The 25,540-nt window shown below is 39.5% G+C and overlaps 1 protein-coding gene across 2 annotated transcripts in view; it reads right to left on the bottom strand.

Moving 5' to 3' along the window:
- The window catches only part of AKAP6 (A-kinase anchoring protein 6), a 405,462-nt gene that overhangs the window by 21,956 nt on the left and 357,966 nt on the right, over positions 1 to 25,540 (bottom strand). For both annotated transcript variants that reach the window (XM_032798440.2, XM_032798441.2), the window contains exon 12: positions 9,750 to 9,965. In XM_032798440.2, coding sequence (XP_032654331.1) covers positions 9,750 to 9,965 — 216 coding nt within the window. The remainder of the gene's footprint in view (positions 1 to 9,749; positions 9,966 to 25,540) is intronic.

Genomic DNA, 25,540 nt, shown 5'->3' with positions numbered 1-25,540 from the left:
TTCCTTAAAATTGCTTTTGTATATATAAAAATATTACAGATCTAGGCCCTGATCCTGCAAGCACGTGTGTTAGAAGGATATTTAGCTTCTAAAAGGTCCTACAATATTGAATGTTAAGGGCCCAATCATGCAAGTACTTCCACACATCCTGCAAACACTTATGCATACATATTTGCAGAATCAGAGTCTCAAAATCCAAAAGTACAGGAACTTTTAAGGTAGAAGTAATTACTATGCAGACCATGAGAAAAAAGGATTCCTTCCCCCTTTTTAAAAATCTTTTCCTTATTAACTCTTCAAGGAGAATATTAAAACATAAGCTGAGATCCTACCCTCATGGCACTCATTGCAGGATTGGGGCCCTGTAGCCTGTCTTTCAACAGTGGACAGTGCCCCAGAGGGAATGAACAAAACAGGTAATCATCAAGTGATCCATCCCCTGTCGTTCATTCCCAGCTTCTGGCAAACAGAGTCTAGGGACACCATTCCTGCCCATCCTGGCTAATTGCCATTGATGGACCTATCTTCCATAAATTTATCTAGTTCTTTATTGAACACTGTTATGATCTTGGCCTTCACAACATCCTCTGGCAAGGAGTTCCACAGGCTGATTGTGCATTGTGTGAAGAAATACTTCTTTTTATTTGTTTTAAACCTGCTGCCTATTAATTTCATTTGGTGACCCCTAGTTCTTGTGTTATGAGAAGTAGTAAACAACACTTCGTTATCTACTTTCTCTACACCAATCATGATTTTATAGAACTCAATCATATATCCCTTTAGCCGTCTCTTTTCCAAGCCACTCCTGAAAGAAACCTACAAACTCTTTTCTGTAAAATAGGTGGCATATGCAACATTGATGATGTTGTTCAATGTACAAATCTTATTGAGACATGTTTGGAATTATTATAACTCATTGTGACTTTGCCATTTGTAAGAAATATTGAAATCTTAATATCAGGATAAAAAAACTTTAAGCCTCACTACACCACAAAGTTTTTCTCATATATACATATATGTTATATGAGAAAATGACTTCATAGTACTTATGATGAAAATAGAAGGCTCTTCAGTCCATGAAATAGATTACTGAAAACTGCTCATGAGAGTGACTGAAGGACACTAATGCAGATATACCATTTTTTACCCCATTCTAACTTGAAATATGGTTTAAAACAACAAAGCACGAAAGGTCCGATACTGAAAAACTTTACCAATTGCATGGCACTTGCTGCCTTGATTACTCTGAATGAAGTCAAGTACTCAAAGTAGTAAGTGAATGCAAGAACAGGCATCTAAGTTTTAATTTAAAATGTACTGGAAAATGTATGTATGTGTGATTTATTTTGCATATAGAATGTTTTCTTTACAAACATGACCAGCCTGAAGTAAAAATTACCACTCTTACAAAGAAAGCCAGTTTCTAGAGTTAAAAACTGGATAGCTTTCAAATACTTCACGGAAAAGTGTGCGCTGTATCAAGAAATAGAAAAAATTACCCCACATCCTCTTCCTTGATTTTTAAGTATTTGCAGCAATTAATTTTCTTGTTAAAATAACTCTTAATTTAATTCCATTCATCTTTTTGTGCTCATGTTCACTGAAGTAAGCAACTTTCAAATGATGTTCCACAGATTTGGCCAGATACTGTGGTAAGGGTGGAAGGCTAGATGTGTCAGGGAATTTGTAATAGGTCAGAGAGACTTTCACTTCTTGATCATTATTTTCAGACCAGCTGAGGTGAGTGGTCACTGAAATTTGTTACTACTGTATTTGATGGCTTTTCAGTGGCCTATGAGAAATGTACTTCTTGGTTTCAATCCACTGGAATCCATATCATACTCAACACAACCACAATTAGCAATACATGCTGCCTTTTTTGGTAGTTTTAACAGAGAGAAAAGGTCTTAAAGGGCATGACGTATTATCTTAACCTTAGCGGTTATCCTTCTAGATCAATGGAGAGCTGTACCGGTGAGAGGCAGTGTAGACAAGCCTACACCACCATTGCTTATCCTGCATCTCTTCAGTGCATGGAGAGAGGACTGCAGTTCCCATGGCAGTCAATTCTGCTCCTCTCTTTCATGAATACAACAGAGCAACAGCCAAAATAATTAAAAAAAAACCCTTACAAATCTATGTTCAACTATGAATGGTATCACCGTCTAAGCAGGTACCTCTTACCTACTCTAAGCCCCAGTCAACACAAACAATATGTGGGCAAATCTCACCCCCCCTTCTTAGGGCTTGACTTTTAAAATCAAATAAATGAGCAACAAAATCTAGTCCATGGCTTCTCTCCAGGCTTGACTGCTCAGCCTACTCCCAAATCTTCTCTGCCTGAGGCCAAAGGGTAAACTAGTCTGGGAGCATGCTCCTTTTCCTTTTATTTCCACCAGGCCTGATACTGCTGGCAATGTGCAAAGTGATGCTGGCTTTAGTGCCTATCCCCTGAACATACCAATATCACCTTCTTGCTTAGTCCTGCCTGGGGCTTGTTCCTCCCATCCCCAACTTCAAAATGAGCTTCGTTTACACTAAAATGTGCCAAATAGCACGTTTAAAATCAGAGCCACAGCAAATGATCAGACCTACTGGCAGTGAGCTCAGATGACCTCCTTTTAGAGCTCCCTCAGCTGACTGGCATTTTCCTGCTAAACTTAATTCATATTATCAGCTTGAATGTGACCATTAGCCTTGTGATGTTTTTTGCCACACTCAGATGTGTTAAAAACTGCCATTTGGGAAGGCTAAATGGCTAAAAAGGTTGGCAGTGTGATATGGAGTTTCTCACCTCTAGATTGTTGGTCAAAACTGGGGTCAGGTTGGTAGTGACTGAAAGTCTTTTACATCTGACTGGTTGCAGACCTATCTGAAATGATTTGATGAGTTCGGTTTATTGGTGTCTACCTCACAAAACCACCACTACATTTGGCACTGATTGACACCTTTGGCAGACAGATCAAAGGATTTCAAGGACAAGTAACCTCAGCTTTCCTCTGGATCATACAGGAAGATCCTCCAGATGGCCAGGTACCTTGTTTGTGGAGGGGTGTGGTTTTGGAGAGCATGAAAGTGCCACTGCTAATGCTGTCAATAAATATAGTACTTCAGCTACCAAGACAGTCAAGCTTGGCACCTGTTTTCACAGTCAGTTTAGCTGACATTTTCTCCACTGTGGTTCTTTTCTTTTCCATCTAGAGGGAAGCCAGTGATGTTTCTCAGGTGGGTCTCTTTCAGAAGCCCTACAGAGATCAAATAGATTAGCACCTGTCACTGAGTCTAAAATCACAAAACGTTCATTTTTAAAAAGCTGCCACCCAACACAACAGGAATTTCAAATTTTGACACCAGTGGTTCTGACCTGATGATTTGAAAAACATGACGGTGACATGAGGAAATGAATAGGAATGTGGTGTCTTTTTGTGAAACAAGCTAAATGCTGTCTTAGTGTACTCTCTTCTAGTAAATATAAGGAACTAAATAATGACTTTGATAGGGCTTGATTATGTAAAGCAGAAGAGCACTTTGTACAGGGTGTTGAATGTTCTCCTCACCAATTAAGATAATGGGAAAGCTGAGGATTTTCAGCACCCCACAGGATCAGACCCTTATGTAGCACTTCTAAACTTTACACAAGCTTTTTTTGAGCTATCTCCAACCTTACAAAAATAATGGCTTAATTAAACTCTTTCAGTTGAGTAAGTTTTTGTTTAGTGGTGCTACCTAACAAAGTAATGAAGCAATAACTAATACATTTGTCATTCTCTGGAGTTTAGAACAAGTATCAGTCCATTGCTTTTTTTTTTTTTTTTTAATATATCAATGAAAAGGACACAGAAAAAGTGAGGGGGAGATTTAATTTAGCTCTGAACTCAGCATTTTAAAAAACAGTTTTCTTTTCCCAAATGTGCCAGAGAGGCAGGCAAAAAGAGGAAAGGGATGAGGATATCAGCTCAGCAGCCATGTAGAAGTTTTTAACATTTTGTTTTCAAAGTGAATTATAAAGACTCAAAGAGGAGGCTGGGAAAAATCCCAAACAGCACATTAAGAACCATCTTCTCCTCCTAAGAAATAAGCATCCAAGAAACAAGCCCATGGAAAAGAGAGCGAAAGAAACCATTTTTTTTTTAAAGTGAGCTGTCTCACCATTACAGATTTTCCCAAGCCCTTACAACTATAATTAAAATGTGGTAATTGGTTATGTTACCTCAATTACCATGATGCATGGACATTGATGCAAAGCGACACCAATTGAATCCCTTGGGTGTTATACCCCAAGGCCATCCCATTTATTGTGGCCTTATTATTTTCAATTATGTGGCTGGATGTACAGCATACTTTCAGAGCCAATACACATGGGGCTTTTTCTGGACATATAGTGCAGTGTACATACAGGATGACTCGAGATAAAAAATATATTTGCATGAGGCACAGAAGTGGACGTTAACACCATACAAAGACTCAAAGACAGGAATATTTCAGAGGAATTACAGGGCAGTTTGAAAATTAGAGCATTCTGAACCCAAATTATCTTGGCTGAAAACATCTGTTTTATGAGTCTGATTAATACTGCCCCCTCAATAATTAGCAATCTCTGTTGATTGAGAAAAGAGATTGGGAATATCTGCATAAAACTGATCAGAATTCTGCACTTATTGCATGAGTAGAGTACTTGACATCTGTGGGAGCTCTGCTTATGGAATGAGCAGCTTCTCCAGTAACTGGGAAAGACGGGTATGGGAGGTGCAAACTTTGGGAGAATAACAATTTGAAAATATAGATTTGGACCCCAGTCCTTGGCAGCACTACATGTACTTCGTGCTACTCCAGCAGTGTAAAACAGCTGCAATGGCAGCCAAATTGGCTGGCAAAAGTTTCTGCTTGTGTGGGTAGTGTACTTTCATACTAACTCCATTGTGGCCGATAGTGTAAGGGGGAAATCTAGGAGGCATGTGGCCAGGGCATCTCTACACCTGGCTATCAGTGGCTACTGGAATGACCTATTGAAGCCATAGATGCAAGTCATGCTGGGGATAGCCCTGGATGGCAACAGGATCAGGGTAACACAAAGGTAGCAGTTAGCAATCTTTGTGCTCCCACCCTCAGCTAACCTCAACACAACTTGTATAGAGCACTGAATCAGGTTTACCCAAAATCTTCTTCCAGCTATTTAGTGTTTTCACAAGTGTCCCTCTGTCCAAGAAAGCTGTGAGTAAGGTCTCTTTCAGTGTATATTATGTGCCATTTGTGTGGTTCTGAAACTAAGAATTAGGAGACCATAACTGGGGTAGTGACTAACAAAAAGAAGGATCTATTGAAAAAAATAGAAAAGAAAATTGCTCAAATATTAGTGCATATAACTGGTGCTATTTGGCAGTCCTGTGCAGCCTCAGTACAAAGGCCAAGGACTGAATGATAATGGTGGACTAAATTCTCTTATACCAAGTGGTGGTCCTTTCTGAACTGGGAGGAGGCACATTAGCATGGGGAATCTTGCAGTGATGCACCATATATAAATAGGGTTCACATTCTGAACCATTCGCAAACACTTTTTGCTTCATTAAAAAATAGGACTTTACACTTTATATTCCAGCACTGGCTAACTGAAAGACAGCTGTTAGAGATTGAAGGTGATATTGTGAGGTCTAGAATTGTGATTAGATCTTATTACGGTTGTATTTCCAGCTAGATCAAGTTAAATGCAAAGATCTCAAAGTGCTTTAAAAATGCTAATGGCTTAAGCATAGCAACATCCCTGTGAGATAGGGAATTACTATTCCCATTTTACACATGGGGAAACTGAAGCATAGATAAAGAGTCCTGTCAAACCACACAGTGATCCCAGGTCTCCCAACTCCCTGTTAAATTCTTCAGTCAAAAGACCAATGAATCACTTATTGTTTTTATATTAAATCATTATTTTACCTAGCCTGTTTAACCTAGCCTCTATTTTGGCCCTATGAGTGATTCTGAATTATAATGCTACTTACTAGATGTAACTTCTGCATCATGAGAGGGCCATCTTTTGCCAGACTTTGGTGTTTGTGTTACATATGAATACCTCTTTGTTATGTCTAGGTTTGTGAGGCAGGCTATTGCAAGGATAATGACAAATTCAATAAAGATTTTTTTAAGGCATCGAGAAATAAAATAAATTTGAAAGAAACCTACAAACCCTTTGTAGGTAACTCCAACATAGCTTTCAGAAGGGATAAGCAATCAAAATAAGAAGTAACTGAGGATAACAAGGAAGAGTAAAAAGATAAAGGAAAATTCTGGTATACAAATTAAGAGGAGAATGGAAGAGGTAAGAAACTCCTGCACCTCTGTATGGCAACATAATCAGCTGTCTTATTTACTGTCAGAGAGTCAGATGCCATCAGAGGTATAAAACATCTCATTTGTTTTCATAAATTACAGTATACTGTGGGCAACCTCAAATAAAGACTTGTTACCAGGGGATACTGTTTACATGCCAAGACTGGCACACCATCAAGTGCAGAGAGATGGGGAAGCAGAGGAAGCAATCTTGGGACCATCCCAAGAAATGACTACACAGGAACTGAGTGAAAGGAAAAGCTATAGCATGCCAGCTCAGGACTGTGGAAGTGTAAGAACCCAGAATTCTACTGAGGTTGGTGCATCTTTCAGTGCTGAAAATTCAAATGGTTTTTTCAACCTCAGAAGTCTGTGGATACTCATACTGCTATGTTTAAACAATCGTATTATAAACAAATCCACAACAACACACTCCGAAACAAAAATACCGCCCTAAATGAAAATTAAATGAGCATACTGATAGTTCTTAATATCTGCCATTTCTCAGCAGAGAGGAAGGTATGACCCCTACCTAGTTGCAGACAACTCAGTCTAGCACACAAGTTCTGCTTCCCCTAGGCAAAGTGGGAACAAAGAAGTGTGCAGCTTGTGAAGTTCCATGGCATCCAGACATCAAGTAACACACAGAACTTGTACAGTCTCTCTACCTTGGCTCCCAATCGATTCCAGTCCCAAACAGAGCCACAAGACTCACTTTGCTCCTGCTGCAACAGCAGTGCAGAACTCTAATTAGCACATAGCAGCTTATTTAGAATAACTGCAGCTCCAAACAGCAAATAGCTTACACACAGCAGCTGTTCACGTGGAAGAGGAGAGAATATGCTCCGTCTGAAAAAGCTTGGACCTCTATTCAGCAGCCTCCAGGATTTCTCACAGTTGCATCTTGCTCCTGCTCCAGGCACAAGAGAACAGCTATACTTACTACAGCAACTAATAGTTTTAAGAATGAAAAAAAAATATCCATTTAGCCTCTTTGCAGCAGCTCGCATCTCAGTGAAATATAGTAGAAACCCAGGTCAGCCTCTCTCTGGTAACTGTACTCCCATTACAGCAGCCTCCAGCAACTGAGCTTCAGGAATTTTTAGAACTGTATTTGTTCCAAGCTGCAAGGTACAAGACAACAGCTACTGTACACTCTTGCTGTTGCAGCTCCAAGCTTCAACTAGTTTCTCTACAGCAGGTCAACTCAACAAACCAGTCCAACTCTACAGCCCTAGGTAATGGTTTCTTAGAGCTATTGCTATCATTTAAAAACATAAAGACAAAAATAAAAAAATCCCAAAATTGCCTAAGGGTTGGATCAGTTACCAGACATTGCAAAAAACAGAGAAGGGCTCATAGACCCTTAATCCAATTTTTTCCAAAGAAAAAGTTCTGCTATTATCCTTTTCCCATCACTAACTTTCCAATTCTAATCCCTCAATTTGCATCCTTTTCACAACCATATTTTGCTGCTGACCTCCCTTGCTTCTGTTCTCAACCTCTCACTCTCTTGGGATTGTTCTCTTCAAAATTCAAGCATCAGTAAGCTGGTTATTTGCTTTCTCAACTGTCATCTCCCTTCTTCCCCTCATATCTAAGCCTAAGTGTGCCATCTACAACTGCTAACTCAAGTTCCTTACACCCCAATTTGGTTTTTGCCTTCCACTCCATTGAAACTGGTCTCACTGAGATTTTATCTGTTCCCTTGCTATACCTTGAGGCCTTCAGCTCATCAACCTCTCTACTGCTATTGACCTAGTTGCTCTCCTTCTCAACACCTGACTACCTTCTCAGCATCTTCTCCTTCTTTAACTTTTGTGATACTGTCCTTTCTTGGTGGTTCTTCTATGTCTCTGGCCTTCCAACAATGTCTCCTTTTGCAAGTCCTCTTCCTGCTATGTTTTGCTTTCTGTAGGAGTCCAACAGGGCTCTACCCTTGGGCCCTCCTTTTATCCCTTTATTGGATGGTTACATCTGCTCACATGACTTCAATGGCCATTTTTAAACTGGTGACTCACAAATTAATCTTTCAACTCCCTATTTGTCTCCCACTATCTAATCCCATATCTCATGTTGTTTCTCAGATGTCCCTTCCTGAATGTCTGTCAACTAAAACTAAACATGGTCAAAATTGAACTCCTGGTCTTTTCTCCCCAGACCTCCGCACTTGTTTATTCACTTTTGCTATTGAACACACTATCACCCTCCCTGTCACTCCATTAACCAGCATGAACACCAACTCCTCCACTTCCCTTGCACTTCACATTTAAGCCATACCTGGAGTCTTCCCTCTTCTTTCTCCACAACATTTTGAAGATCTGACCTTTTATTTCTGGACACAGAGGTAGAACTCTTATTCAGTCCTTTTTATCGCTGGTATTTACTGTAGCCTCCTCTGGCCTCCTTAATATGCATACTTCCCCTCTCCCCCCCCGCAAGCCAATACAACACACAGCTGCTAAAATCCTCTTTTTTGCCCTTCACTGGGACCATGTCACCTCTTCCCCCTTTCATTGGTTTGTGCTTCTACTCCACATCAAGTTCCAGGTTCTTATTTTTGCCTTCCTAGCCATGTGTAACCTCTCATTATCCGCACTTCCTTTTGCCTTGTTTCTTCCCCCCTATTCCACCACTTATGCTGGCCTCGATATCCTGTTTCTCTGCTTTTTCAGTAATTCTCTCCTTTACTTTCTTCCATGTCATCTTCTACAAAGACATACCCATTCTATGATAATCCAGGTCAATGCCCTCATTCACTTCCTTCCTTAAGTCCCACTTATTCTGCAACACCTAGAAGAAATTAGACAACTAATCAATGGCTAGATAGACGGGCACAAGGGGATAGGTTTGGATACATAATCTTTTAAAAAAACATGCAAACATCAAGATGTGAGCCATTCATCACCTCAGCCTCTTTGCTTTTGTGCTTTATCCCTTTCCCACACACTTTATCAGTTGATCTTTTGAGACCATTAGCACTCTGGGGCAGGGTGTTCTATGAGAAGAATCCACTTAGTGATAGGCTGGTGCTAAAAACATTATTAACAGTGTACAGAACTTTTATGAAGTATCATATTCAATAAAAAATTATGGGCCCAATCCAACTAAGTTCTGAGTAACTTGACTTGCACTGCTTTCAACAGGAGTCGAATGTGCCCAGTCCTTCACAGAATGAGATCCCATGTGATTAAAAATGCAGCAAACAGAACATGTATATTATGAGTTTGTCTTATTAATCAGTCATGTCCATATCCAACAATGTTTTGTGAAAAATAAAACTTTATTTGTTGACTGTAGAGGTTAGAAATGGCATCTTCTGTCAGAAAATTCACTGTGAAATGAATATGTTTGCCATCCACTGGAATGTTGTCTTCCATGTGACAAATGAAACAATACTAGGTCTATTTAAAGTAAACATCACTCACCGGGACTTTTCCCAGCTTCTTTTGTAGTCTGGTTTGCCACTGGACAGCTTGCATGACAATGGCTTCCCATCTTCTTTCAAGATTTACAATTATCAGCTGCATAGACTGGTGATCTGCATTCAGATTGCAGGTCTCCTGGTCATCCAGGAGGTGCTGGCATAATCGCAACACAGAGGCTACTCCACGGCGTCTCTGTTTGATCTCACAGCACAGAGACTGCAGGACAGAGAAATGACAGATGTCAGTGCAGTATAGTATATAAATGTATAAAATTAACCGTTAAGTTTATACTTTGTAGTGTTCAGTCTTCTTACAATATGTCTGTGTTCCATTCATTGTTTCCTTGATACTTAATATCAAAGCTTGGTGATGCACTCACAGATAGCAATAATAATGGCAATGAGGCTGCAAATCTACTTTAAGTCTTCTTCAAATTAATGCCACATGTAGCTAACTGTCTCAATGATGCCAAACGATTTACAGCACGTACAGGGTTCCCCCCAACCCCTATTCCACTGGGGCATGTCTCTGAAAATTAATTATCCCGCCAACATCTAGTCATTCAAGGTTTTAAAATGGATTTTAAGACTCTTTCAGGAAAAATAAACAAACGCTTTACTCATAAAATGGCATAGTTTAATTCTATGTTTAATTCAATGCAGATCTAGAAAATCAAAATAAAGAAAAAATATATTACTTAGAAAAACATTAGAAATGATGGGCCGTATGTTATACTCCGAGGAAAAATGTACAGCAGGGAAGTGCAGTGGTCGTCTTTACAATCTTTACAAATGCTTCTTGTGATTAGAACAGTCCTAAGGTATCTCACACTGAAATTAAAATAGGAATACTGTAGTAATTATATCTGTTTTCAAAATTACAAATATTTAATAGCAACCACCGTATTTCATCAGAAAGATCCAGTGCAACAGAGGAATACCGTTTGTGCCTCATCATGCAATTCAAACCAGTGAACAAGCCTTGTTTTTACCAAATAGCAGCTGAGGCCAGGAAATGTTGCATATGCTCAAGAAACTTGTACAATTGCATTGACAACCTCATATGATAATAGTACAAGTAGTGCATCTCCTGTACTGCAATTAAGGGACACATTTCTCCAATTTTGAAGGACAATGACTGGCTACTTTTCTGTGCAGTATAGGGTCATGGATGGGGTTTTCAAGTGTTATCACCTCCACACCCAGCCACCCTCTATGGACACTCAACATTGCATCAGTATTGTATTAACTCATGATGTCTTTTTACAGTAATTGCTATGAGATTTGGGGGCACATAGCATGGGAATCTATGAGGAAGAGTCCTCAGCCTTGCACTTGACCATGTACCTTTTCATGGCATTCTGTGAATCTAATACACTTGTACCCCAATATAACAAGAATTCGGATATAATGTGGTAAAGCAGCGCTCCAGGGGGGCGGGGCTGGGTGCTCTGGAGGATCAAATCAAGTTCGATATAACTTGGTTTCACCTATAACACAGTAAGATTTTTTGGCTCCCGAGGACAGCGTTATATTGAAGTAGAGGTGTTTATGATTCCTAACTGGCACTTGTGCTTCTCATGGCATTACGCTATGTATGTAATAATGTATTTCATGCATGGAGTTTTCCCAGATAATTTAAATTGTAACTTGCCAACATCTGTTTTCCTCTGGAGGATGCCACAGATAACAGTACATGACCCTATGAGAAAATCTCAACTATCATTTGAACATTTTTGTTTCTCTTATGGGACAGGTATTTTGTTTTTAATTTTCTGTTTTTTTTAAAAAGTAAAATAAACTCATCAACTTTCAGAGCAGTTCACAAGTGCCAATGACTGAAAAATATTGATAATTAAGCTGCACATCCCCTTCTAAACTTGAATAAGAAAACAATATTCTATAAAAAGTAAGTTACGCTTCTGCATTATTATATTGCTTTATCTAGAAGTGATGTACATCAAAACAGTATTTGCCCTCCAGAAGCATTTGTGCTTGTGCAATGACCCTAAGCCGAAGGACTGGAGCAAAACAGTGGTGCACATATCTAGAAATATATATCTTTCTTTTGCCTACTGATAGCATACAAATGATTTTTTTTTAATTCAAAGCCTTCAAAAGAAATGGTGATTATATCCACAAACATAGCTGAATTACTAATCTACTGGCACAATTTGATTGTTCTAACAGTTAACAGATTGCTTATTAATCAACAAGGGTAAACAAGACAATGCAATCTCATTTAGAGCGTGAGTTTTAATGCCTAAAAGTATTTGTGTTCAAAATGTTAATCCCGATAAGGCTTCATTAGAAGACATCTTAAAATGATTAAGTGCATTTCATTGTAAAGTACACTGAGTAGTATATCAGCAGGTGGACATTTCATACAGATATTCCACTTATTGATATAATGCATTCTATAGCTATTTAAATTACCCCAACTCGGTGATAGCTGGAATTCCATTATTTCTGTAATGAGAGAATTCTGTACCTTTAATATTTCTGAATTTTAAGTAAGGTGAATGACAAATTTCCAAACCACTATTTATGGCAAAATATGACCAGGAATGTTATTATTCAATTTAGATCAGTGCTGCATTTTCACTTAAGTTTCCTGAACTTGCCCTTATTTATTTTCCTAGGATTCATTACTACATCTCTACACAGCTCTTGATGTAATCAAATGTCTGAAATATTTCCTTTCTGATGCTGTTCATTAGCCTAATATTACACCAGAAAAAAAAATCTAGGTACAAATAAAGTGGAAGGTCTTACTTAACACTGCAACAGCAACGAAATTGAACATTATGGTGGCTTTATGAGCTAGATTCTGCTCTCAGTTAACCTGGTGAAAATCTGAAAAAACTCTACTGAAGCTGAGAATCTGGCCCTACACCCTTAACTCATCCTCTTACTTTGATGTACCTAATGATGGCATCCCCTAAAATGTTGGATGCTATAATACTGTTACAATCTCATATAATATGATAAACTAAGGGCCACTCCATTCATAAACCAAAATATGTGGGCTATAATAAGACCTGTACATTGTATTATCTGCAAGCAGAAATACAGGACCAAATTCATCTCTCGTTTACATCAGTTTTCCACCAGCACAATAACATTAACTTCACGGAAGCTATTCTTGATTTTCATGGGTGTGACAATAGACTTCAACCATGGTAGTTTTGTTATGATTAATATTAAAAGAGGATGAAACACTCATTTCTAACAAGGAAAAGAATGACTATAATGACTCTTGTAGGGCTAGGAGACTTAATCAGGTAAAGGCACACAAACAATATATACAATGGCAGGCTACAGTGAATCCAAAGGGAGTATTTATGGTCTGTTACATGTCCTGCTAAATGATCATTATCTGTATCTTTGATATGATATCTCACAGTGTCCCATACCTATCCATACTTTGCAACTATTGAACTGGAATAGTCATGTGAAATATTGTGAATACAGTGATTGTGCACAGACAGTTCTCATTTCCAAATCTTCACCAGTTATTTCTTTTACATTTCTAAATACACCTCTACCCCAATAAAATGTGGCTCGATATAACACGAATTCAGATATAATGTGGTAAAGCAGCGCTCCAGGGGGGGAGTGGCTATGCACTCCAGCAGATCAAAGCAATTCAATATAAAGTGGTTTCACTTATAATGCAGTAAGATTTTTTGACTCCCGAGGACAGCGTTGTATCGGGGTAGAGGTGTAGTATAACTCTATAGTTTGGCATATTATCCTCTACAAAAACTCATAATCAACAAAGCCATTACTTATTACAAGAAAAGCAAAGAGAACCAGGATTTTCAGACACAGGAGTCTGAAGTGCATGAACCTTAAACCCTAAGTCCATTTTTAGGCACCTGTCTGACTTTCAAAAGCACTGAACATTCCACCGCTCTGATTGCACTCAGTGGAAACTCTTGGTGCTCAGCAGTTTAAAAAGTCAGGCAGATGCCTATATATAGAATTAGGAGGCTTGTTTTAGGCTCCTCTGTTTAAAAGTCTAGAATAAATTGTCCCAGTAAGGTAAACTATGTTTTGCAATATAGATAGAGATGTCTGGTGAATATATAGGTAATATTACAATGCAGTGTTTATTAAAACATATTTCCTATACATCACAGAAGAACCCTGGAGATCTTTCTTCTCTCAGCATAACCCTATGTTTAGTGCTTTGTGACTATCAACCTGACAACTCAAAACGGCTGGACTGCTCTCCTTTCAGAGCCTGCTAATGCTACACCGTAAATTATCTGGAAGGGTCACTGCTGAATGACATCAAAGACCGCTCCCAACCCAGGGGCCAAGAGCACTGTCTAGGCAGAACCTAGTGCCCAGGATGGTTCTGGGACAAGGGGTTGAATCATGTACTCTCACACAGCATGGTAGAATACTACTGCTTGGATACTAAGACCCTGATGCTGCAAGGTACTTAAGCATATGCTGAACTTTAAGCATGTGAGGAGTCATCTTAAATTCAATGGAACTATGCACATACGTTAGGCACATGTTTAAGTTCCTTGGTGAACTGAGTCCTAAGCAATATTTTTCAACAACTGGATAGTCTTCCTTTAAGTCCAAAAAAAAACAAAAAATGGAGTGTGAAATTTAGTAAGGAAACTATTAAATACAAAGTGTATTTTGCCATTGACCAGTGCATCAATCTAGCCCAATGTTTATCTCTAAAGCAGAGCGATTGCTAGACAATGGCACAAAACTGATAAGCTGAAATTGTTCAAAAATGATAAAATTCTCGTATCACAGAATCATAGAAATGTAGGGCTGGAAGGGACCTCAACAAGTCATCATGTCCAGTCCACTGTGCTGTGGGAGGATCAAGTAAACTCAGACCGTCTCTGACCAGTGTTTGTCCAAACTCTTGGTAAAAACCTCCAGTGATGGGGATTCCACAACCTCCCTTGGAAGCATATTCCAGAACTTAACTACCATTATAGTTAAAGATTTTTTTAATATCTAACCTAAATCTCCCTTGCTGCAGATTAAGCGCATTACTTTCATCTTCAATGGACATGGAGAACAATTGAGTATCATCCTCTTTATAACAGACTTTAACGTATTTGAACACTGTTATCAGGTCTCCCCTCAGTCTTCTTTTTTTAAGATTAAACATGCTGTAGCGAGGGGGGTCCCCTCCCCCACGCTCCTGAGACAGGGAATAGGCCAGAAACCCTGCGGTCCCGGGCAGAGGCCTGGCCGCCTATCCCCACCCCCAGGAAGCCAAAGGGCGGGACCGGAAGTCCAAGGCCCCCTCTGCCTGTTCCCGCCCCCAGGAAGTCAGAGGGCGGGACAGGAAGTATAAAAGCCCGGTCCCAGCCCTCAGTTAGAAGGAGGCCGCCGGAGAAGGCAGACATGGGTGCCCGAGCTCCTGGCCTACCCCATGCCCGGTATCCGGAGGGGTCCTGGCCTGACCTCCCCTGGGGCCAGTACCCAGAGCAGCGGGCCGAGCCTTCGGACGCTCGCCCTGTGGAGGACTGGACCAGACTGCCCGAACCCCGGTACCCCGAGGACTGGACCGGACCACCTGGACCCTGGTACCCCGAGGACTGGACCGAACCGCCCAAACCCTGGGATGCTGAGGACTGGACCGGACTGCCTGGACCCCGGTACTCTGAGGACAGGACCAGACCGCCTGAACCCCGATACGCTGAGGACTGGACTGGACCCCCCACTGCCGAGCCGGCTGAGGAACCTATGATCTGGGAACCCCTGGGCGACACTGGCGAAGGGCAGGTACTCAGGGAGGGGGAGGTTGGAAGTAGCCCGGGGGCGGCTGACTACAGTCAGGCCGCGGAAGGCCCTGAGCTGATGGCCGTGTGCATCGGCCAGGATCCCCACTGACCACCCTGTCAGTGTGTTTCGGTGGGAACCCTACTGCTCACCCGGTCAGTGTGTTTCGGGCCAGATCCCCACTGACCGCCTTAGTGGCGACAGCCGCTACTAGGGCCCCGGGCTGGAACGCAGTGGAGTGGGAGGGCCTGCGTTCCCCCTGCCACCCCTTAAGGGTGGCAGACTCCCCCCTTCCTTTACTTAACCGATTGCCTCAGTTGTCGTACTGCCTGCCCTGCCCCAAAGGGCCGAGCCCTAACTGCTTGGTGCTCTGCCCTGCCCCAAGGGCAGAGCCCTAATGCTTGCCGCTGCCCAAGGGCAGGCCCTAAACTGCTGATTGCTCTGCCTGCCCCAAAGGGCAGAGCCCTAAACTGCTGATTGCTCTGCCCTGCAAAGGGGCCAGAGCCTCTAACCTGCTTGTTGCTCTCCCCTGCTCCAAAGGGCCAGAGCACCTACACTGTTTATTCGCCGTCCGCCCTACCCAAGGGCTCGGACTGCAGACTACATTCGCTCAGCCCCTGCAACAAGGAGCTGAGCCCCGGCCAAGGCCGTTACACATGCCCAGTTATTTTTAACCTTTTCTCATTATGTTTTCTAGACCTTTGAAAACATTTTTGTTCCTATTCTCTGGGCTCTCCAATTATTCCACATCTTTCCTAAAGTGAGGTATCTAGAATTGGACACAGTACTCCAGCTGAGGCCTCACAAGAGCTGAATAGACTAGGACAATTACCTCCTATGTTTTAAATACAACATTCTTGTTAATTCACCCCAGAATATTAGCCTTTTTCGCAGCTGCATCACATTGTTGATCCATATTCAATTTGTGATCCACTATAACTCCTAGATCCTTTTCAGCAGTACTACCTCCTAGCTAGTTATTTCCCATTTTGTTCATTTGATTTTTCCTAAGTGAAGTACTTTGCGCTTGTCTTTGCTGAATTTCATTTTGTTGAGTTCAGACCAATTCTCTAATTTGTCAGAAGTCATTTTAAATTCTATTGCTGTGCTCCAAAGATCTTGAAACCCCTCACATCTTGCTGTTATCTGCAAATTTTATAAGTATACTCTCCACTCCATTATCCAAGTCATTCATGAAAATATTGACTAGTACCAGACCCAGGACTGGCCCCTGCAAGACCCTGCTAAGATATGCCCCCCTTAGTTTTACAGCCAATCATTCATAAATACTCTTTGAGTATGGTCTTTCAATCAGTTGTGATAGCACCTTATAGTAGTATCACAAAACTGTATTTCTATAGCATGAATCTGAATTATCATATACAAAAATTTAGATGATTTTTGTAGCAAAATGATTAGATGATTTTTTCCACATACTTTTAGTAAATAATGAAATTTGTTTGCACAAGATCTTAATGCATTTCAGTCATTTTTGTCTCTCTTGTTTAAAGTTTGATTGACTTTATACTTATGAATATTTTATTGTGTGAAAAAAAAATCTCAGAAAATTCAAGACCCAATCTAAGTGAAAATACTGGAGGTCTCTGGAGTCACGAAAGTTGTCTGAAGGGCCCACAGATGCTAACTTACATGTTTTCACTTTCTTTGTACTTTTAGGTACAAAGGAATTGCCATACCCAATCAGACTAGGAGTCTCTCTAATCCTGTATTCTGTTTCTGACAATGGGCAATATTAGATGCTTCAGAAGAAGGTGCAAGAATACACTGAGGGCAATTATGAAATAACCACCCCAAAGTGGAAGTTTCTGCCTAACTTTTGCCAGCCTTCTGCCCTGAGGCATGAAGCTTTATATCCCCTCTTTATATTTTTTTCCTATCTAGTGTAATCATGGAAAATGACTGAACTGTTACTCAAACTTTTTTTTATTTTGATTTTTTGGTATTTATTTATTTAAAATCAACATTCAGACATAGTCCAAGCTAGTAAAATTCAGCCAAAAATTTGAGAAAGGAAGCTCTTATGCAACCTTAATTCAAATCGTTGCTGGTGCTCTCAGTATAATGATCATACTAGTCAGAGTCATGTTTTCAAGTGGCGAACAAACAGCAGCAAATGAACTCTTCAAAACAAAGGTGGGCCTATTTCATCACTTTATGTCTGCTTTAGGCGTATGTAATGCCACAGATTTCAACAGAGTTGGCGTACGACTAGAATAATGACTATGAAAAGTCTGACCCTTTATTTTTATGCAGCTATCACTAATGATGTAAAACAGTGGCGGGACAGGAAGTTGGAATTATGACGTATCAACAGAATGCTTTCCATGAGATGACAGTGGCTGTCTGCTAGCTGGCTCCTACTGTTTGCTGTGCTGCAGCTTGTGTTTTAAAATTAACTTTGCATACTGCATGAATATTGAAAATAAGAATTTCTATTAGTGAATGAAAAAGACAACCAATGGTAAGTAATTCCTCAAAATAAAAAAAGCAAAATGCCATGGACTGGAAGTGAATGATGACTTGTCATCTTTTAAAGAAAATACTGGCAAATGCGGGTGTTTTAACTGATTTCAAGGTTAAAAGAAAATGTCACCTAATATAGGATCACCGCTTAGTTGCAAATGGTGGGACTTAATCTATATTGAAGCTAAATATTCTATAAGTATGCAGTGAAGTGCAAAAAACAGCAATTGAAAAATGACATGATTAAATGGCACAACATGCAATCATTTGCTCTCAATTATATCAATGTATCTTCTTCATTTCAAGGAGTCAGGCAGAAATATTGTTTTTTAAATGCCTCTATTAAATTGGGCACCAATAATAAAATAGATGAGAGTCCTAATAAGCTCATTTATGTAACATACATCATACACCACAAAACTATTCTCTCCAAACGGGTTTGCACATAGATTTTTCTCCTGGTTGTCATCAGTCTTGGCTATATTAAAAGATTTTAAAGGCATAACGCTGCCTGCAGGCCCATTCACTGGAAAACCTTTGTATAACTTTTCTGGTTCACCCTTGTGAGATCTTTAATGCTAATTATGGAAAAAGTATTGATATAATATCTTTGCTGTCACATTTTATTACGATGATGGACACAACAGAATCAGAGATTGACATTTTGGAAATATCATCTAATTGCAAGTCAGAAACACGGAATGACAGTTTAAAGTAGATTACGACTTCTTTCGTAATCACCCGTAGTGAACTGGTTTCCTTTATTTAAAAAACATACTTTTAATAGCATTAGAAGCCACTAAATTGCTATGCTGAACACACCTCTCTAGGATTCTCTGATCAGTGCATTATTTCTGCACAACGAATTTGGAAATTGTTCACAACATTTCTTTAAAACAAATCCATATTTCCAATGCTAATTCCATATTTTTTCCTGAGAGAGAGAGAAAATTAACTGCCATCTAAGTATTGTAACATAAATATTTCATTTTTGTAAGTTCAATCCACCTATGTGTGTATTTATTATTGCCATGATATCTGAGTGTGTTGGGTTTAATTTTAATTAAATCAGATCACTGACTTGTAAAAAGATACACAAAGACATTGGTTTTGAAATCATTTGCAAACAATTACAATTAAAACAGCATTTTTGGGACTAAAAGCAGCACCTGTATTCCTTCCAACTTGTCTCCTGAAGTACAGTATGTGAAATAAAACACAATACTGAATCTAGAATTGATGCTTCTCTTAGGCTTATTCCATGAAAGCTGTTATTATCTCTGTATGACATTCTTTAATTTATTTGTTCCACTCCTTATGCTCGGTTAAGTACTTTTACATATATTTGTTTTTAAGAAGATAGTTCACTGGCCTGGTACTTAGTTCATATTCACATGTAATTAGTAATATGTAATATACTTCTTCTAAATTAAAAACACTATTAACATTCCAGATATATAAAACAATATGAAGATTAAGTTACTCTAAAGGAAACGATAATAGCTTACAGATTGCTTTTATCATTACTAAAATGCTGGTATCTATTACAGTGTCTCCCTGGAATAAAAAATGCACTTTTGGCAATAATCTGTTAAAGTGTTCATTATTGTTCAGATGCTGCTATCTAAAGTCTAAACTAGTCTGCGATTACAAAAAGGTAACTTTTAACCAAAAAAAAAAAAGAAAAATGGTGTTGGATGTAAATGTAGTGTTGCTACTAAAGTATGAAACACGTCTTCTGAAGCCTTATTTTTCTCTTGTGTGTGAGAGGGAGGAGAAGACGTTAATTAGAATTCATTTTCACATTAAAAGATTTTAGAACTTATTCACAACACACACTGATTTGTAGGTTAAATTGGCTCCAGGTAGCCATTTCCAAATAATTTGTGGAGAGAAAGAGAGGTGATAGAAGAAGCCATTTTGCCCACTATGGCACTGTTTACATGTCCAGACTCTTCCAGTTTCTGTCCTCTTTGTATTTACATTTCAGAAGATTTTCATCCCAATGAAAATGGGAGAAATTTTGAAGTATGTAGTGAAAAATGTTAATTTTTAGCAACATATTCTAAAGAAATAGAGACAGCATCAGAAGGGTAAGATCAGGGCATGAATATTAGCGCTTTGTACATCTTTTGTAATAAACCTGAAAACCACATTATATTCACCTGGCATTACAAATCTGAAACTTGAGCTAGGTTTAATAACCAGTTTCATCATGGTTTGAAAAACCTTCAGCAAACCTGGGTCAAGTTTCAAGAGAAGAACTTCAGGTTGAGGTGAAAATCTTCAAAATTCTGAAGCCGAGAAGAAAGCAGTGGGTCAAGCTGCATTTTGGTTTGAGTTCTGGAGTTAATTTAAATTCAAAACTTTAACTGAAATGAAGGTCTCATCTCAACAAGCATCAGACCTAAGATAAAAACAACCTCCTTATTGCTTGGAGTACTGTTTTATATATCTGAATTTCATTCAACTTTAATGAAAAAGGATTATGATGACTCATAGCATTTAGAACCCAGTATCTACCCAGAGACTTAAATATACATCGTTAAAATTTTTTTTATATAGCTTTAGTGCATGAAGGTATGCCAATACTGTAACAGGTAGGTCTGAGCCAGATGTGGCTACTCTGCCTACTCCTTCCCCTCCTTAACCTAGTCCTTTCGAGCTTCTAGGCTGGTATATTTTCCTTGTCTTTCTGCAATGGTCTTCATACATTCTAGGAGGCACTGAGTGCTTTCAGGTTTTATTACAAAAGAAGAGCTCCCTGGTATAACTTCAGATGGGAAAGCAGTGTATAGAAAATAAACTGATTTAGTCTTTTCAGGGACTTGAGATCAGGCAAGGAGGCAGGAAGGGGGAAATGAAAACAGCTAGAGTAGAGAAAAGATAGTTCCTTGGGATGTTTTGTCACACTGATGAGCCAACTTTAAACCTGGGTGAACAAAAAGATTGCTTGGAAATAACATCATCCCCATTCCTAATAAATGATGTCCATGTCTGAGTTTGCTTAGGAACACTAGAGGCAGAGATATTCTTGTGCTTTCAACTATATCTGTTTATGCAGTGACAACAAGCACTCTTTTCTGGAATATTGTTCCTAGTCTTATTGCAAAGAATTAGTTCATCTAAAATAAAAAGAATATTCAATGAAAATATTTTCTCAACTTTCTGTCTTATCTTGCCCATATTTGTATACTGGTTTTTTTCCAGGCTTCTTGAGCTCAGTCCTTAACAAAGTTCACAGGTTTCCATTTCTTTAATCAGAAATAAACAAGAGCCAGGCTAAAGAGGCCTTTTCAGTCTCTCATTTAACAGAGAAAGGGAACAGGTGGTGTGAAGTGCTCCTCCCTGTGATCTCTGATCCAGTAAAGGGAAAGTCTGCTGTGAAATGTTTTTCCTCTACAGCCAGGTAGAAGCTATTTTCTTCCATTTATACTCAGAGGAGAAAGGTTTAATTAGGCAAAGGTGTGGCCTGATTTTCCTGTATGTGGAAGTGAGAAGATACTATCCCTTATCTCATCAGCATGTGTGTGCTGAGATTGAGGTCACACTGCCTAACTGAAACTTTATTACCCATTTCAGAGTAGCAGCCGTGTTAGTCTGTATCTGCAAAAAGAACAGGAGTACTTGTGGCACCTTAGAGACTAACAAATTTATTTCAGCATGAGCTTTCGTGAGCTACAGCTCACTTCTTTGGATGCATAGAATGGAACACACAGACAGGAGATATGTCAGTGTGTTCCATTCTATGCATCTGAAGAAGTGAGCTGTAGCTCACGAAAGCTCATGCTGAAATAAATTTGTTAGTCTCTAAGGTGCCACAAGTACTCCTGTTCTTTTTATTACCCGTTGTTGCTTCCAGACACCATTATGTCATGTCAGGTTCATTCCTCTAATAATATGTTGCCACACACTGCCGTCCCTTCTATGTTGTCATCTCATGTTTGTGGTATGCAGTATTTTGTAACATGCAATGAATAGAAACCTTCAGGGATGAAATAGTCCTTCAGACTATAAAGCATGGTCTTTTTGACTAAATGTTTCTCATAGAGGAGCTGATTCTGATATCCTTACTCACATTAAATTAGACTTTACTCTTCAAATAATCCCATTGAAATAAATGGGATTGCTGGTAGAGTAAACTACTACTCACTGTGAATAAGTCCACAATAATGCACTACTCACTGTGAATAGTCCATAATAATGCTCCCTGATGGGCAGATGTTCTATTAACTCCCAGGTAAGACTAAATCTAGGAAACCTATCCTGTATAATTGAGGCAAAAATTGGGTAACTCAAATTGATATCAAAGCCAATAATATAGCACTTAATCCCTGGGCTGAGTACTGAATATTTATCATCACCATTTAATCACTTACAGACAAATGTTAAGATGTTGATTTCTGACAAATGTGTGAAAGTTTCATAGACCACAGACCATTATGGTGACAGAAGATCTGTTACAGTCTTTTCGGTCAATGATCCACCCATTTAAAAGAAACTCTCTTTAGCAGGATTTAATGGCTCTAGAGGACTTTAGTAGATCAATAATCCACTAATAGTGGTCTGATTTGGACTGTAAATGCAGTGCAATGGGTCCAAAGGGGCAGTTATAGGCAATCAAGTAAATCCAGTGGTTATCAAGTGGGCCTTAATGGAGAAAGTGCACTGTATTTTGTCAGGTCTCAGACATTTCTCTACTGGGTTTTTCTATCCCATAAAGGAAATCAACCTTGGGGTTGAGCCAAATCACTGACTCTCACTTTTAAAAACCTGTTAATTAATATAGATCAATCTATTTTCAGCGTGGTGGAAGTGTTTCTGTCTTTTTATTTTAGATCACATTTTGCTCCCCTCTACACCTCCTTTATTCTTTTTTGTTGCAGGAATAAGTCTCTCACCCTACTGATGGTGTTAGAAGAGGAGATGTCTGTATTCTCCTGTAAATGGATCCTCATGCAACAGCAGACGAAAGGCAGCAGGAGGCAATAACTTGCATAGATACAAGAGCTATGGATAGGAAGGCCAAGGGAACAACATAGCTTCAAAGACATCCAGAGTGGTAGTGGGGGGTATGCAGGAACAAGTATCTGGTGCTCCCAAAAGATGCAAAGCTAGTTAGGGGCTAAGGAATAAATCTTCTCTACCTCAGTTCCTCTAGGAGAACAGAACTTCTGGCCTGTTTTGGAGGGATGAGGAAAAAGAAGACCGCACACTTCTCTAGATATTGATAGTAGAGAAGGCTGGGAGAAGAACTGTGCGTCATTTGCACAATCTGTGTCATTTTGCATGACAGATTCTCTGGTTTTGATACCCTGCACAGCTGGGACAGCCTCTCTCTAACCAGGCAGTCCTTACAGTTAAGGTATTGAGAAGGGAAAGGAAACAGAGCAGTTTCTTTACAGCTGTTGTCTCCTAAATCCTCTCTCACAGCCTGGGATTCACCCATAGACCCTACCTGTTGAAGAGAAAAGAGAGGAACTGGTGAGTCTCAGCCCCGTTTCTTTCCCCTGACCAGTTGTAGTAAACAATAGGGCCAGCTGGCTTGAGAGACCACACTACCGAGTGTGTAAGGGGACTGTGAGTGGGGAAAATTTCATAGGGACTGAAGCAAGACTGCAGTTAGTAGGGGAAAAACATCTTTACACCCATGCTGTTGTTAGGTGTCCTGTGGTTTGTTATGGGAGTCTGCACAACATTTCTCAGCTATTCCAGTCTTGAAGATCGTTCCACTGGCTCTTCCTGTCTCATGTTTGCTGCTAGCATGAGGATCCACTTACTTCAGGTAGATCCCCTGGTGATAATGTCAATAGGAGAGTTATTATTTCTGCAACAAGAAAGATAATAAAAAGGTGAGCAGGGGGCAAAATATGAAATTAAAAAAAAGGGTCTGATTCATTGTCGCATCCAATCTCTGCCAGATGAGGGACTCAAGGCTGGGGGAAAATATGGGTTTATAACACCTTCATGTCTCTGTTATTGTGGGAGCTGTTGAGGCCTGGTTTGGCCCTTGACATGGGTTAAAGTGGCCTCAGGGCTGCCTTAACTTGCGTCTGGCTGCTTATGAAACCAAGGGCTGTGAAGCAGGTTAGCTGAGAACTATTTACAGTTGCACTATAACATATGGGGCATTCTCCATCTGCAGTGGGAATTCCCTGGTGGCTGGATCTTCTGGCTTTGTGGCCCATTTTTTTTTGTCAGGGGAGCTAGAGTAAAGGAGCCATAAGGTAGGAGTGAATGAGGGTCAAAACAATGTTTTAGAAACAGACTGAGATTGGCCTACAATTAATTTTAACCTTTGATTATTTAAAATGTGAGGATCTGAAAAAAAAAGAAAGCACAACCAGAAGGTTCACAGGTCAGGATCCAAAATCAAAACAGAATGGTGTGGTGAAGGCTGCAGTCTCAGGTAGGATTTTTATCCTTACATGGGAATTTATATGATTGTGGCTTTAAAAGGAAAACCGAACTGAAGCACAAAGTGAGCTCTCTCTTGAATAGCAATAATTAGAGCATTAACCTGTAACTTGAAGTTGTGAAAACATCTATGCTTCTCAAGGGCAGTGGCAGAATCCCACCTTTTTGGCAAAAATCATTCAGCATCTGTCTCATTATATTGTAATGTAATGTCACAAGGCTGGGTGCTGCCTTCCTTATTGTTTCCTATATAAATGTTGCCTTAGGATGGATGTCAGAAAAGCTCATTTGGGGTTCCTCAGTGTTTTGACAGTCAGCTTATCTGCTCTTGAATCTGACCTTAATCAGGCTATATTTCAAACAGTTGCATACTGGATGTCTTCCAGCTTGTTAAAGTTTAAGCCATTTAAAACTAGGTAAGGTTTTATCATCTGTGAAAAGATTTGGGACTTTGGATAGCTCTTTGTTGATAAAAATATTTAAATTATTACAACAGGTTTTGTTTTTTTTATCATTTTGATATGTAGAAAGGATTAAATCCTGCCTGACTTCTGTTGATTTGGAAACTGTTTTGCATGCTTTTGTTACATTCACATTGAATTTCTTTAATTCTTTATTTGCAGCTCTACCAGCAGCATTGTTACACAAATAGTAATGGATCCAGAATGAAATAGCAAAACTGATCGCTGACACCTTTAGGAACGGTTCACGCATTTCTCAAATCTCAGCACTGGCTTCCAACTTTCAACCAGAGTTAAAATTTGTATTTGACCTGATGGATCTCAATTGTTTATCTAAAGTCTCACATCTTGGGGCCTGTACTTTTTTGTAAATCCATGTTGCTGGCTTTTTCTTTTAAATAAAAATTTGATTATGGCTATAATTTTATGGCTTATCCAAACATGGCATAAGCCTTATCCATGGGCTTTTATTTAACTGATTTGTTTTTAAGATTTGCAATACTGAATGTTGAGCAACACTTGCAGACATTTATAATGAAAAGCACCATACAAAGTGTTTGACTGACTCACTAACTGATGATTAATTACCCATTGCTATCTATGTTGTTTCAATAAAACGTTTAGTTGCTTTAGAGCTGCAGAGCAAAGTGACGGTCCTAAG

The sequence above is a fragment of the Chelonoidis abingdonii genome, chromosome 4, assembly GCF_003597395.2.
Source record: "Chelonoidis abingdonii isolate Lonesome George chromosome 4, CheloAbing_2.0, whole genome shotgun sequence".
NCBI classification, from domain to species: Eukaryota; Metazoa; Chordata; order Testudines; family Testudinidae; genus Chelonoidis; species Chelonoidis abingdonii.
Note: the sequence above shows the minus strand (reverse complement) of the source record. Positions and strands in the feature narration are given on the sequence as shown.